The sequence below is a fragment of the Micropterus salmoides genome, unplaced genomic scaffold (assembly GCF_014851395.1).
Source record: "Micropterus salmoides isolate LMB-PRFRI ecotype aquatic unplaced genomic scaffold, ASM1485139v1 Ms_hic_scaffold_10, whole genome shotgun sequence".
Taxonomy (NCBI): Eukaryota; Metazoa; Chordata; class Actinopteri; order Centrarchiformes; family Centrarchidae; genus Micropterus; species Micropterus salmoides.
Genome location: NW_024040041.1, coordinates 20620134 through 20635633, shown reverse-complemented (window position 1 = coordinate 20635633; position 15500 = coordinate 20620134). Strand labels below are relative to the sequence as shown.

The window sequence follows — 15500 nt, the reverse complement described above, 5'->3', positions numbered from 1 at the left end:
TGAATTTAAAATAACAATAATAATAATAATAATAATAATAAATAAACGTGTCTGTAATGTGTCTCAAATGTGTCTGATTGAATGATATCTGTGTTTCCTGGATTAACTGTAATTTTCAGTGTGGTGAACATCAGGAGAAAAATAAAATCTAGTTAAGGCTTCAATATTTTGTAAAACATTATCATTTAAATAATGTTCTCAAGAATACAAATACAAACACTTTTTAGTTCAGTTTTTGTTTTATTGAATGAGTTTTGAAAAAGCAGCAATTGCAAAGCTGATACAATGTCTCCACCTAACTGTCACAACATTTATTACAAGCATGCAGACACATCTTTTCTAACATGTAAACCTTGTAATGAGCAAACAGCACAAACAGTAAAGAAGCAGGTTTGAAATGATCATTCTGCTCCTCTACTATTCTTTAGTGGGACAGTCTGACTTGTTGATGTTTTTCTCTGAAGTCTGGGAGCCCAAAGACACTTTACATGTGTAAACCTTATCCATGTTCCAGTCTGACGTCTGGATGGCCAGATAGCTGCTGATTTGGAAAGTCTTGTCTGGTTGCTGAACAGCGGTGCTGGTAGAGATCCCACTGCTCACTGGACTCCCAGCAGCCAACCAGCTCACATCTGCAAAAGGACCAGACTGACTGGACAGACAGACCAGAGTGGCTTTGCTGGACTGGAGCTCAGCACTGGACGGAGGGAAGACTGTCAGGACAGGAGGAGGGAGGCTGGAGCCTGAAAACACATGAAGGACATTCATCAAACTAGGTAATGAATCGTTAATACAAAGCATTACAGTAACAGTTGCATTCATTAGTTTTGTTCACAATGTCACAAACACTTGAAAGCATTTTAAATCAGCAAAAATATTTAGAAATAATCACCTAAAACATGAGCAGTGTGCCTCTTTAAAACTAAATTCATCAGTCACAGACCTGATGACTTCAGTATAGATTTTATGTTGGAAACAAAATCATAAAGTCACCTTTTGTGTCTAACAAATATGTATTGAAATTCTGATATAAACATTTGTCACTTTGAGAAATTACAGTATATCAGTAGCCACTTTGCTTCATTGGTTTCTATCTAACCACCAAGGAAATGAAAATTCAGCAAATATGTATTTATATGATAATTCAGAATTATCCTTAAACTTAAGATGATTAGTAAATAAAAAACAGAGATGCAGCAATTCGGGACTGATATTGTAAATTAAATTACTTTTGACAGATAATCTAACATCTTCTCACGTTATGAAATACTCTTGTTGATGTTGCCCATCTAATAAAACCGCCTGAACCATCATCAGTGGATCATTTGAAGAAAACATTTCACATATTGTGATTTATTGCAGATGTTATGTTCAAAGACAGCTTGATACTAAAGCTGATGTACAAAAACATTTATTTAAATAAGGTTTTAAAAATTCAACATATTCAATGAAGACTTAACACATAAATTAAAGTTTTTCTGTCAATACGTATCAGACACAAAAAAACTCTCTTGTTTTATGATCAGTTAAAAAGTACTTACTTGTCACAATCAGCTTGGTGCCTTGTCCGAATACCACAGTGATTCAGTTTGTACACATGGCTGTACAAAAACCTCCTGACTCTCACTAATGAGGGGAGAGGAACTGAAACATCCTGTTGAGACCAACTTTCACTGTCAGTGTCTCATTCCCTTCATCAGTCTGCTTATATTTCAAAACACTGCTGGACTTCAGGACTGATTGTGAATCTTCTGCTGTATCTTTTTTTTCATGGTTTTGTTAAAAGTCCAAATGTCAACATCAAACTGAGAATAAAAATAATGAAAATGTTCTCAGAATTCTTGAAAGCTGTAGTGAGTCTTTTATTGAGGTTTTTGTCACGGTGTGAATCGCTGTGATACAGCTGCAGCAGCAGAGCCATCCCATGCCATACAGTGATAGACCACTGAGTCTCCCTCCTCCACATTGTTGATCATTAGTCGATAATCTGTTTGTGACTGATGAGTAGATGTGAACTTTGGAGAGGAGAAACCAGAGCCATAGGATGGAGAGCTCTGAAGATGATGGAAAGATAAGACAAACTGAGGAGCTTCTCCAGGATTCTGTTTATACCAACGAGCTCCTCTGTCAGTAACAGTCCCCAGGTTACAGTCCATGGTGGCTGTCTCTCCCTTCCTCAGCGTCACAACAGGAGGCTTCTGTGTCACCACCGTCACACCACTCACACCTGGAAACAACAAGATGACATGGAGTCAGGAGAAACACACAGAGTGATGAATCCAACATGAGGTCAAAGCTGCAGTAAGTCAGCCTCCTTACATGTTAGAGCAGTGATGAGAGTGCAGAGGGTCCCCAGCATGGTGTCAGTGTGTGCTGAGAATGGCCTTGTAACTTGGAAAGTGAGCTTACTGCTGACAGATTAGAGGGTTTGGAGGATGAGGAGAGGAGATGCTGGAGGAGCAATTTAATACAACACTGAAACTGAGAGTGACTGACAGGAGGAGGAGCTTTGCTTACGTCTGCATGGTTTGTCACATTTGCTGAGCCTCTTCTTACATGATACTTACATGGCAACAGGTCTTCTCTTTAGTGATCTCTCAGCACCCTGAGACTGAGTGTCCTTGATGTAATTATGTTGTGTTTTTGTGCTAAACTGCAAAATGTTCAAAATTCATACAGATTGTTCATAAAGTGAGGAAACATAAATAAAAAAAATTCCAGTGCAAAATGTGTCAAAATGTCACTTTACTGAAAGCAAACAAATACGTGTTATAAGTTCTTATAATTAGTTCATGTGGTATTATGTCCACCTGAAATATATTGTACAGGGATGGACATTTTAACACTTAACTTAAAATAAACAAATACATGCTATATAACAAACATTACTATAAGCTATTCTTCCATTTTATATCACTAATTCTAAATTGTGACTAAAGTGTATTTATAACGAGACAGAGTCGATGGTTATTATGTGCTATGGAACATAGTCTGAGATTCTTGGCGCAGAGTGGTATAAACTGGTATTACTATCAGTCATAAAACATTAAATCAAAAGATCATATGACTTGCTATAGCACCTAATGCATGTTTGTAAGTGATTATAACAATTGTTATAATGTGTTATGGAAGCATTATATCATTTTATAAATATATGCATAAGTCATTATAGCCATGACCTTCATAGAAAGTGTTAACAAAATAGTTTTTGAGATGTTCTTCATTTACTTTGGTATGTTAGTCCAGATGAGCCAACCCTCCCAAGATGCAACAAAAAGTATGATTACAGTACAGCAAAATATTAATATATAACAGGAGTATGAGACATCACATTTCTTGATGTGGCAGTTGTTTAATGAACAAGTAACAATAATATTCACGATAACGTATGGTTTTATTGATGTTAAGTCCTCAGGTAGCTCTCAAGCCCAGAGGGGAAGAGAAGAGTAACGAATAGAAATGAAAACTGGGCCAAAAGAAACAGCAAACAGATTATGTGCAAACAAATGATATTTAGTAACACACAAACAAACTCAAACGGAAACAGAAGAGACACAGAAACACAAAGTCTTCACAAAGAACTAGGCTACTAACAAAAAAAGGTAAAAAAGACAGAACTAGCAACTTAAATAAAAACACACTTAAAAAAAACACACCATCTCTCTTCTGAGGGAGTATGTGAGCCCACAGCTCTGCTAGTCTCAAGCACACAGCTCCACTCCTGCTGCACTCCCAAACAAAGCCATCTGACCCACTGGTCAGCTGCCACACAGACTGGCCCCACAAGACCATCCTCACACACTGGCCTCTCAAGACCAGCCTCATAGCCGGTTGCTGCTCTCTCCTTGTTCCCTTACCCTCCAGGTACTGATTGGGGAATCAGGGTCAACTGCTTCTAATCACTAGTTGCAGTTGTGAGGCAGGAGGGGGAAGGGCAATACCAGGAGAACTACAGGGGAAGGAGAAGCACACAAGACAAAACACAGAACACGGCTCTAGGGCCATAACAACTGAATAATTAAGTAAATATAATTTTTTAAATATATCTATCTAAAGAAACCTAATTTCTTGACTCTCTGCTATCTCATAGATGACATCTTTTGTCATGTCTCAGGCACCATAGCTATACTACTCGCTTGGACGGGGGAGTAGGGGGAAATTCCGCAACCCTCACAACTAGATGCCACTAAAACTTACACACTGAACCTTTAATCTTCTGATATCCTTTAACACTACTCCATACATTTAATTTACAAGTCACATCACTTGTCACAGATCAAACACTGCGTTCCATCATATCAATCCAAAGCTTTTTTTTTCTTCATACATTTCATCTGTGGATTTTACTCATGGTGTTGCTTTAATCAGATTCAGTAGGTGAGATCAGCTGGATGTGCAGGCTCTCTTTTCCTTTGCTTGAGTCTTTAGTGCAATTCACCTACTTGTTTATGTTTTATTGTCATTTATTTGGACTTGACACTCAGGAATGAGCCGCCTCACATGTGACTGAAGCACAAGTACAGTTCCTTGAGGTGCACCGGTGTTGCTTATTACAACCTCAGAGTCACTGCCATCCACTCTGACATGCTGTGGCCATGAGGTAGTGTATGATCCAGTATGCTGTGTCAGGGTGCAGTTGCATCTCAAGTAGCTTTTCCCTCAGAAAGCATTGGTGGGTGGAGTGGAAACCACTGGAGGAGTCAAAGATTACAACTCTTGCAGTGCTTCCCTGCTTCCCAAGGTGTGAAATGGCCTTGTGTGCCAAGAAGATGATAGCATCCTCCCTCTCCCTTTGCCACAAACTAGACTTTAACATTTATTGACTGTGATAAAATACAGAATGGACAATAATGCATTATTATCACACCATTAAAATGAATATTTCATGTTTTATGTGATGGGCTGTACATGGACAGCTTCATTTTCTTCTTCTTCTGCCACGTAACTTTTTTATGTTTGTGGTCAATTACAATAACAAACTTATCTAGACTTTTTTGTATTTGGAAGGGGTAGTGCTGCACAAACTGTTATGGTCTGCTATGTACAGACATGGGAAACAAAGGGTTTTGAGCACAGATGCAGACACTCAAGCGGATCAGGGAATTTGAATTTTGCTCAAAGAAAACGGTGAAAATGTACAGTGACAATGAAGCAGTCCAAAACCAAAATGACATACAGCCAGAGATAAGCAGGAGAAAGTCCATAAATCCAGTATAAATCCACATGAAATGAGCATGAATCCAAACAAGTCTGGGAACCACAAGTCCTGACAAGAGGCACTGGTAGAGACAATGAACTGGCATGGAGTAAAAGGAGCAAACCACTTAAATACACAAGTGAGGTGAAGACAACGAGGTACAGGTAATGCACATTAGCCAGAAACACAAGGACAGGAAGTGAAACAAGACAATGACAAAGACAAAACTACAAAGTAAAACAGGAACCATTACAACTCACACCCACTACTGACTGCACAAATCACCCATGTAGAGGTGTTTTAAATCCATTGTCTTTTATGTTTTACTGAGACCCCAATGAGTCTTTTTCTATGGTAAACTTCTGAAACATGTAATTAGTTCAAAATCATGTTTATCAGCAATTTTCATAAAATTAGGAAAAGTCATTATGTATCAAGCGGATAAGAAAATGTTAAATTAATTTTATGAGCTGTTAGAGGCCGGTCTAAAACGTTAGTGTTAAATTATATGCGAGGGATAGTGTGAACCCAAATGTTTATCTCCTGTTATATTTATTATAGTTAAATAAATTATCTGAAAATGTTCCACTGACACATAGCATAGTGAATTTTGATCCAAATGATTTTTTTTATTTTGTAACTACTTTACTTTGGGATTTTGTGGGTTTATTCAGCATTAATTTTAAAGTATAAAATCATGAGATGACATGTTTTAGGACTCATCTTTGTTTATATGTGTTTAATATTCTAAACTCAAGGTCCACTTCATCGATGAAGATTTACTGCATATACTGTAAGAAAATGAATTTAATTACTATTTCTTATACTGTTAAGTGGTAAAAGAGATTAGTAAATCATCTTTTACATGAAAACGGTATTTCAAGAATAGATTGAGGAAATTGGTTTGTGGTAATTTTACAATGCCTATAAAAAGTATTCACCCCCCTTGGATGTTTTACCCTTTTTTTTCTTTTAGACATGAAATCAAGGTCAATATAATTTGGCTTTTTTGACAAGAATTTGCAAAAAATGAATAAATATTCATCCCCTTTAAAGTGACTGACCTAATTCAACAGAAGTAGTTGATGCCAGCAGTATCAAAATTAGTGAAATGGAGATCACCTGAATCCAGCTGATGTGTGTCAAGGGATTATAGTATAAAAAACATGAGGAGAGGAGGTGCTGGAGGAGCAATTTAATACAACACTGAGGCTGCGGTCGAAAAGTCAAAAAAATATCCTTTCCTAACCTCCTTTCCTTGACCTCGATGGAAAACGTCATGAGGTCAAGGAAAGATGTAAAGGAGAATCCATAAGGACTTAGGAAACGAGGACCGCAGGGCTCAGAGAATCCGACTGCTCTTTTCTAAGCGACGTAATTATGCGACGGCAGACGTTACTGACGTGGCTTGCCGTGATAAAACTACAATTTCCGAAGATGGACTACAAAAAGCGCATCTTTGACACTGCCCCCCTTGTTGTTGTAATGCAGGCCATCTAAAGGTGGACAACACGGTGGAATATATTACTTAATAACCAAGATAGCAAAAAGGCAGATAAGGTAGCCTACTAGTCACTAAATAATGGACAGGGTTGTCACATTGAGAATGCTTGCTCACATTCACCACCATGAATCCCAATTGTATGTACAGACAGTGTTTCCCACAGAATGACAGCGTAACTGTGCCGAGAGAGAGAGAGAGAGAGAGAGAGAGAGAGAGAGAGCCACGGGGGGAGAGGAGAGAATATGCACTGCGCGGAGCTCTGTCATCAAATATGATTACCCATTTTAAATAGTAACAAAATCAATCGAAAATCAGCGTTGATAATGTGGCAGGCCGCCACAAATAAATCAGTGTGTGGGAAACGCCTACTGTAGAGGTTATCCAGCTTGATCTTGGCCTTTATTGAGGCGAGGGTGTCAGCATCTGTGAGTGAAGTAAAATTAATTTGCTGAAGGCTGCAGTACATAACGTGAGGCTACATGCTGCAACATTATCCTCACTTTGATCACGTCACAAGACAGCTGGCCTGGGTCTCAGTTATTGTTGACAGTTTAAGATATAGGCCTGTGCATATTAGCAAGTTATGGCATAAGAGAGAAAAGGCTTAATAGCCAATGGTAACTTACATGGTGATCAACCTCCTTTTATCCATCATGGTTGGTGATTTATTTTTTTTTATTGTAGAAAACACTTTATGACTTATTTCAACAACCCGAAACATAAAACGATGTTGAAACAGGATTAGATTACAAAAAACCCCAAAAGAAAACAAACCCAAAGAAAGAAGGTAATTGTGAGTCTTATTAAAGTATCATAATGTGCGTCTGTATTGCAAGGGTCTTGCTAAATGTGATTGACCAGTGACGCTGCCTTGGTGTTTGACAGGTGAGCCTAGTAGGTGGGTTGATTAATCAGTGACGAACCGAGTCAGACAAACACTCTGAGCCAAGGAAGTTTTTGTTGACGCAGCTCTGCAGCTACCAGAATTACGGTGTTTCTGCCGTTGTTCTACGTCATTAAACCACGGATGCTGCGCGATCATGCGCAGTAGACGCTGGTGCCAACAGGAAGTAGCCCTGTAGTAGTATTTCATTGGTCCAAAACTGGCTTCACTGCTCTTCATTCAAATGAGCAGGGTGGCTTCGTCCAGTAATATACTGTCTATGGGTGTACCCTATGCTAAAGGAGATATGAAAGGAAGCATTGAGGCACCTTTCCTTAGCTTTTAGAGAATTCGAACAGCTATTATCATGGCTGCCACTGAAATACTTCCAGTTCACTTCACTCGTTAACCTTCCTAAGCAAAAAAGAGTTTTCGAACACAGCCTAAGAGTGGCTGACAGGAGGAGGAGCTTTGCTAACATCTGCATCATTTGTCATATGTTTTGTTCTCTTATCTTCTGTAAAGGGAAAAGTCTTTATCTTTATTATTGTCAAAGTAGATGAAAACCTTTTATTTGTACAGTGCAAGAATGTCTGGTTTATTGCATTTGTTACTAAATTATAACCTCCTGTGTAAAACTGCAGGTTTTAATTTCATCAAACCATCGAGATACGTTTTTGTACTACAGTGTCGTTAAAATGGCTTAATTATTATTTTTTTTATTTTGGTTGTGGCTAAGAGGAACAAGGAAACAATAAATGAATTTGTGAATTGTTTTTGTTCTCCAAAATTCATCAAGATGTCAGAAACAGGGTTTCCTTCTGTCTTGCTTATGGTTCAATTTGACATTCTACTTTAATGTTACAGACAGAAAAACTGTTTCAAGCATAAAGCTGTACTTTCTTGAACCAATTTCTTATAGATGCATTGTGAAAGACAATGTTCACTCCACTAGTAACACATATTGTATTTAGTCATGTTTTACTGAGAACCTGAAAAGAAGTAATGAGTCATTTTCTGTGTTAAACCTTACTAGCTCCACAGATTAGAGTTCAACTCATGGTTAGTAAAATATTACAATATGACATAGCATTGGAATCTAAACATCAGACAGACTGACTGGCACTATGTAGAAAGCGTTGCATGTGGCTTGAAGGACACACAACGTGTCTTCATTTGAACCAATAACCAATAGTCTCTCGAAGGATAAACAGTAACTTTATTTGGACATGTCTGTAGGTCTAGGAAGGATGAACATCCCCAGTGTGACGGAAAGGCAAGAGCAGTCAACCCACCTGGATTCGAACCTGGGTCTACAGGGTACCAAATATGCAACTTGACTGCAACGCCAAAGAGCCAGGCTCGTTGGTATGGCAGTCACAGTGCATTCTCAACCGACGGTGGTCCGTCACACTGCCCTCCCCTTCGGGAGATGCCCCATTGTGCTTCACGCACACAGGCGTCCGTCACAACTCCCGCCAATTGTACTTCTCCCATCTCAGGGTGCCCCCACCCACTAGTGCTTCATCTCTGGGGTCCCTCACATACACATCACACCGTAGTGACGGTGGTCCGTCACACCCAGACAGGAAGCATACTTCAGATTTGGTGTGTGCACTGCATGTGTTTATAAGTTGGATGCTGACACTATATCTCCTCTGTCGGGCTCAATAAACCTGAACCTGACTCATAATATTTCTTCAACAAATATTAGCAAGAAATCAAGTTGAGATGATCATAAACTAAACATAACTTCAAATGTATTCAGGTTCACGATTTCTTCCAGTTGTATATTACATCAAGTGTGAACAGTGTTCTGTAATAAACAGTGTGTAGAGTTTATGTAACTGTTTTTCTCTCATCTCAGTTTTATCACCTTCCCAGTAACTTGCTCCATATTAATGAAGACTCCAGTGTTTCATTCATTGGAAACACAACATGAATCACTAAATATATATGACATGTTTTCAGGGGAGGTGTAGCATTTTCATTCAGTTGTGTTTCAGATGTACAAATCATAACTTTCAGTGTTTGTAATTTTGGTTTCCAGATGATCTTTGGTCCTGTTCATAAAGAAAGAAAAATGCAACTGGATTTATATTTAATACAAGTTTTTGTGTAACAATCCTCACTACATGTGCACTTGACAATTTGTATAGACATAATGTATTTATTACATCTGAATTTAGATCAGCAAAAGGGCATCTGCTGCAAACGTTTCAGTTTGTATGATGAGTGGCAAGAGACACAAAATTTTGTAAAAACCATGATAACAGTTTTACAGATGATAACTTGTGTATTGGTGGTTTATATTTACTTGTGAGCATATTTGCTGTTTTTCTGTTAAAGCTTGTACACATGGCATACCGTGTTTGCCACTTGGAAAATTGTTAAATACAGTATACTACCACTAGCAAAGATCTGAGCATTTATTTGAGAATTAGAAAGAAGGAGTTTGACAATGTATTTTTAATATTTATATGGGGAAGTTACAGAAACATTGGCTGATAGCTTCACTCCCAGTCAATGTGAGGTGAGGTCAAAAAGCAGAAGTGTTTGTGAGGAGGTTTTTGTCACAGTGTAAATCACTGTGATGCGTACTCATTCACAGAGCTGTCCCATGTTTGACAGTAATAGACTGCTGAGTCTCCCTCCTCCACGTTGTTGATGATCAAACGATAATCTGATTGAGACTGATGAGTAGATGTGAACTTGGGTGAAGAGAAACCAGAGCCATAGGTTGGAGAGCTCCAGCTGTGATGAAAATATAAGACAAACTGAGGAACTCCTCCAGGAATCTGTTTATACCAGCGAGCAGCACTGGTAGTAACAGTCCCCAGGTTACAGTCCATGGTGGCTGTCTCTCCTTTCCTCAGCGTCACAACAGGAGGCTTCTGTGTCACCACCGTCACACCACTCACACCTGGAAACAACAAGATGACATGGAGTCAAGAGAAACACACAGACTGATGAATCCAGCATGAGGTCAAAGCTGCAGTAAGTCAGCCTCCTTACATGTTAGAGCAGTGATGAGAGTGCAGAGGGTCCCCAGCATGGTGTCAGTGTGTGCTGAGAATGGCCTTGTAACTTGGAAAGTGAGCTTACTGCTGACAGATTAGAGGGTTTGGAGGATGAGGAGAGGAGGTGCTGGAGGAGCAATTTAATACAACACTGAAACTGAGTTTGACTGACAGGAGGAGGAGCTTTGCTCACATCTGCATGATTTGTCACATTACAACATCATGACCTGAAAAAGATTTCCAGCAGTTTTATTATCATGTTCGTTCCTATTTGCTCACTTCCTAATAAATGGGATTTAAAAAAAACAAATTTAAATATTTTATATATCTGTGATATGTAAGATATGTAATCTTTGTCTCTGCACACATGAACATGATTCACACACTTAGAGGTAAACTGTCAAACAATGATAATGAAACCATCAGCGTGTTTTCAGTCAGAGACAGTTTGACACAGTCTTTTCAGTCTCATTTATTGTCAATTGTATTAATTTTATTGGCAATGTCTTCCACCCAACCCAAAAATATTACATCACTGTAAAATTATCGTACTGGAGGCTTAATACTCTTTAGCTGGTGTTTTGAATTATTTTAGAGCATTATAGCCTAAATTGTTATCATTAATTACTAGAGCAATGGTGGTCTACATTTTCATCATTTAAAGTGTTATTTTATAGTGTAAAGTTAGGATCACAGTGTTAAAACTCTATAGCTCTGAGTGTATGTGCTCCTTTCTGTATCTAACTGCCCAAGCCCAGCAGTAGCACACGTGTGTGTGTGTGTTTGTGTGTGTGTGTGTGTGTGTGTGTGTGTGTGTGTGTGTGTGTGTGTGTGTGAGCAGGCACGTGTGCTTTGGGAGCAGAGGGGGGAGCACAGTAAGATAGCATCAAAAACACTTGCAAAGGAAAATGCAGAAGCAGATTTTGTGAAAATTGTATTACAAAACATACATCAATATAGTCCATCACAGTAAGAATCTCCTGTTTCTAACACGGAGCACAAACAACACCAGTTTATTCCACAAGTCAGGTTATGGATGAAATGGCATGATCAAGTGGAGGGCATGCAAAGAACACAGAGAGGAGCAGCAGTCAGGGACTTTCCCAGATTCAGGTGCAGCAGGAAAGAGAGCCAAGAGATGATGTGAAGCCAAGAAACAAAGCTATAAAAGGAGGTCCAAAAGGAGGTGTAAGTCAGTCGTTACGTGGTTTTCATGTCGACTTGGGTCTCTTTTCTGGTAACAGAATGGGACTCTATTTTGCACCGATCTCTGACACACTCCGGTGGAAGTTTTGTATTCTAATTGGTGTCTGTTTTTGTTGATAATAAAAATGTTGGTAAGAGTTCAAGCTTTCTTATCTGGTCCAAGTCTTGAATTTTTACAAGACATTACCGGAGCTATGTTTATTAGCCAACACATGTAGCCTGTATGCATAACAACAACACAACACACACGATAACATGCAGGATTTTGCCTTATACTGTATTACCGTAAAACCCATTGAAATGAGCAGGCACATTTCACCTATATGACCCCCAGAGGGTCACCAATCTACAGGTTTAGCCTGGAGACTGGTCTGCAAACTCGTCCTGATCTGGTTACAGTCCGATTGGGCAAAGGAGTCAGGGGTGCAGCCTCACTCTGGCCAGCAGAAATAGTCTCTAATGAGGTATCACTTCCAGAGTGGGCGTCTGGAACTGGTCTTGGTTGAAGGTGACGGCAGTTTCGCTGCAGCTCAGCTCCTTGTTGCGTCCTGATGACAAATGATCTTGGCTTAGTGCTCTCACTTAGGATCACTGCAGGCTCAGACCACGACTTCTCATTGTCCAGCTTGGAGAGTATAACATCTCCTGGTCGCAGGGCAGGTAAGGGTCTGGCGCCATGACGACGGTTGAAGTAGTGGGCCTGTTTAGCCTTTTCCATCCTGTCCTTTTCTTTCACAGATGACAAGCTCGGCCATTTTGGGATGAAGGTTCCCTCCAAGAAAGGGAGTGTTGTCCTGATTCTCCTCCCCATTAGCAACTCAGCTGGGCTAAAGCAGGGAGTGGAGCTATAGCTCATCAGAGCCATCACCGGGTCCTGTTTAAGGATTTTCTTCACTATTTGCACAGCTCTCTCTGGGTGCCCATTACTTTGTGGGTGGTGAGGGCTAGAAGTGCAGTGTTTGAAGACGAGCTTCCTGGCTAGTTCCCGGAACTCTGCACTCGAAAACTGGGGACCGTTATCACTCACCACTACATCTGGGATGCCGAACCTCGCGAAGACTGCTTTTAGCTTTTGGATAACTTGTCCAGTTGTTGTTGATGGCATGTGCAAAATTTCGATTAATCTGGAGTAGTAATCTGAGATTACTAGGTAGTTTTGGTGTTCATGCTCACACAAGTCCATGGCAACTCTCTTCCAAGGGCGCTCCGGGAGTGGTGTGGAGACGAGGGGTTCCTTCTGTTGTGTTCTCTTCAGTTCACTGCACTGTTGACACAACGTCATAAGTGTATTTATCTCTGCAGAGAGTCCAGGCCACTGGTGGTCCACGCTGGTGGAACAGTGTGCGTTCATGAATCATATTTCTTCGTGGTACGAAATACTCAAACTTTGTTAGCACATGGTTAAGGTCATTTCCGTGATCCTCCTCAGCAAACGATCTGTAGATATTTTCCAACTCGTTTCCCATGGTATATATCAGGCTACTCGCTTCCATCTTCCTTGTAGAGTTTAGTGGCGTTCCTAAATCTCACGAAGCGCTGCTTCCAATCCGGCCACTCACCCAATTGGTCAAAGGAGAAGTTCGTCAGAGGGTTAAACTTAGCCATAGCTCCCCACGTTCACTTCTGACACAATGTAAAATGATCATACTGGAAGCTTAATACTCTTTAGCCAGAGCTATGTTTATTACCGTAAAACCCATTGAAATGAGCCGGCACATATCACCTTTATATGACAATCACAGATTTGTTTCTTTCCTAATAAACGATTCCCCCAACTGGTTGGTTTTGTGAATGTTTTTGAATTGTTATAATTGTTAATTTTCGTTGGAATATGTTTTCATATCTTAACAAGAAACATCTACTGTAGCATATATGGATATACTTTGTCTCTGCACACATGAACATGATTCACACACATTAGAGGTAAACTGTCTGACTGACCAAATGTTAATAATGAAACCATCAGTGTGTTTCCAGTCAGACAGTTCCCTCTGATTGTACAGAGAGAGAGAGACACTTGACCTCCGTAGTGGGCGGCTGTGGCTCAGGAGGTAGAGCGGGTTGGCTGTTAATCGGAAGGTCGGCGGTTCAATCCCTGGCTGTAGAAGTGTACTGAACCCCGAATTGCCCCTGGTGGCTATTCCGCCAGTGTATGAATGTTAGTTTCCGTTTGAGCACTTAGGCTCAGTGTATGAATGTGTGTGACTGCGCTGTGTAAAAGCGCTTTGAGTGGTCGAAAAGACTAGAAAGGCGCTATACAAGTACGGAGCATTTACATTTACATTCACCTCTTCATTTACATGGAGCTATAAATAAGTAGAGGAGGCCTGCAGGTGCATTACTTAAGGAAGGAAGAGAGGGAGGAGTAGAGAGGTGATGCTTCACTGACGGAGGATGAAAACTCAGTTTCATTTGTGCATTTTATTGGATTTTTCTAAGGTCTTAACTTCTGCAAGCAACTAAAACCAGACAAAGTTATATTAATCTCTATTGTGCTTTTATTTATAAGAATCAAACAGAAATGTGTCTGTTATCTATGTTTCTGGATTAAATGTAATTATCAGTGAGAAGAACATCTTGAGAAAAATAAAATCTAATGAAAAGGAACATTTTGTAGCACATTATTATTTTAAATGATGTTTTCAATAATACAAATAAAACACTTTTTAAGTCAGAGTTTTTTTATTGAATGAGTTTTAAAAAGCAGCAGTAGCAAAGCTGATACAACACCTCCACCTAACTGTCACAACATTTATTACAAGCATGCAGACACATCTTTTCTAACATGTAAACCTTGTAATGAGCAAACAGCACAAACAGTAAAGAAGCAGGTTTGAAATGGTCATTCTGCTCCTCTACTATTCTTCAGTGGGACAGTCTGACTTGTTGATGTTTTTCTCTGAAGTCTGGGAGCCCAAAGACACTTTACATGTGTAAATCTTATCCATGTTCCAGTCTGACGTCTGGATGGCCAGATAGCTGCTGATTTGGAAAGTCTTGTCTGGTTGCTGAACAGCGGTGCTGGTAGAGATCCCACTGCTCACTGGACTCCCAGCAGCCAACCAGCTCACATCTGCAAAAGGACCAGACTGACTGGACAGACAGACCAGAGTGGCTTTGCTGGACTGGAGCTCAGCACTGGACGGAGGGAAGACTGTCAGGACAGGAGGAGGGAGGCTGGAGCCTGAAAACACATGAAGGACATTCATCAAACTAGGTAATGAATCGTTAATACAAAGCATGAGATTAACAGATTGATTCATTAGTTTTGTTCACAATATAAAAAACACTTTAAAGCATTTTAAATCAGCAACACATTTAGAAATCATCACCTAAAACATGAGGTGTTCTTCTTTAAAACTAAATTCATCAGTCACAAACCTGATGACTTCAGTACAGATTTTAAATTAAAAACGAAATTATAAAGTCGCCTTTTGTGTCTGACAAAATGATGATATAATCTTTTGTCACTGACAAATTACAGTATATCAGTAGCCACTTTGCTTCACCTATCAACCAAAGAAAATAAAATTCAGTCAACAGCCTATATAATTACAATACATTCAGAATAATCCTTAAACTTTATAAGATTAGTCAATAAAAAAAACCCCACAGTTGCAGCAATTAAGGACTGATTTTGTAATTTGGATAACTTTGACAGATAATCTAACATCTACTCATATTCATATA

The 15500-nt window shown here is 39.5% G+C and overlaps 2 protein-coding genes across 5 annotated transcripts in view; both read right to left on the bottom strand.

Annotated features, from left to right (window-relative positions):
- Positions 1-220: 220 nt before the first annotated feature.
- On the bottom strand, positions 221-10743 carry LOC119890540 (immunoglobulin lambda-1 light chain-like). 2 transcript variants are annotated; one of them, XM_038701864.1, is made up of 4 exons: positions 10600-10743; positions 10180-10507; positions 1542-1573; positions 221-743 (listed from the first exon to the last, which is right to left on the bottom strand). In XM_038701864.1, exons 1-4 carry the CDS (start codon positions 10637-10639, stop codon positions 418-420), a joined length of 726 nt encoding a protein of 241 aa, XP_038557792.1. In that variant the 5' UTR covers positions 10640-10743; the 3' UTR covers positions 221-417. The 2 variants fall into 2 exon arrangements, with proteins under 2 accessions (XP_038557792.1, XP_038557785.1); XM_038701857.1 differs by lacking the exons at positions 10180-10507; positions 10600-10743 and adding exons at positions 1902-2227; positions 2320-2463 and having other exon boundaries at positions 1542-1575.
- A 3727-nt stretch (positions 10744-14470) lies between these two features.
- LOC119890508 (immunoglobulin lambda-1 light chain-like) overlaps positions 14471-15500 on the bottom strand; it is a 32333-nt gene continuing 31303 nt past the window's right edge. For all 3 annotated transcript variants that reach the window (XM_038701822.1, XM_038701831.1, XM_038701814.1), the window contains exon 4: positions 14471-14994. In XM_038701822.1, the coding sequence (XP_038557750.1) occupies positions 14669-14994 (326 nt within the window). In that variant the 3' untranslated portion in view covers positions 14471-14668. The remainder of the gene's footprint in view (positions 14995-15500) is intronic.

Bases quoted from the DNA above. Each gene is read 5' to 3' on its own strand.
- LOC119890540 (XM_038701864.1), bottom strand. From the start codon at position 10,639: ATGCTGGGGACCCTCTGCACTCTCATCACTGCTCTAACAT. The intron at 10,508-10,599 runs GTAAGGAGGCTG...TGTTGTTTCCAG, and splicing joins TCTCATCACTGCTCTAACAT to GTGTGAGTGGTGTGACGGTG. The intron at 1,574-10,179 runs ATCACAGTGATT...AATCACTGTGGT, and splicing joins AGCTCTGTGAATGAGTACGC to ATTCGGACAAGGCACCAAGC.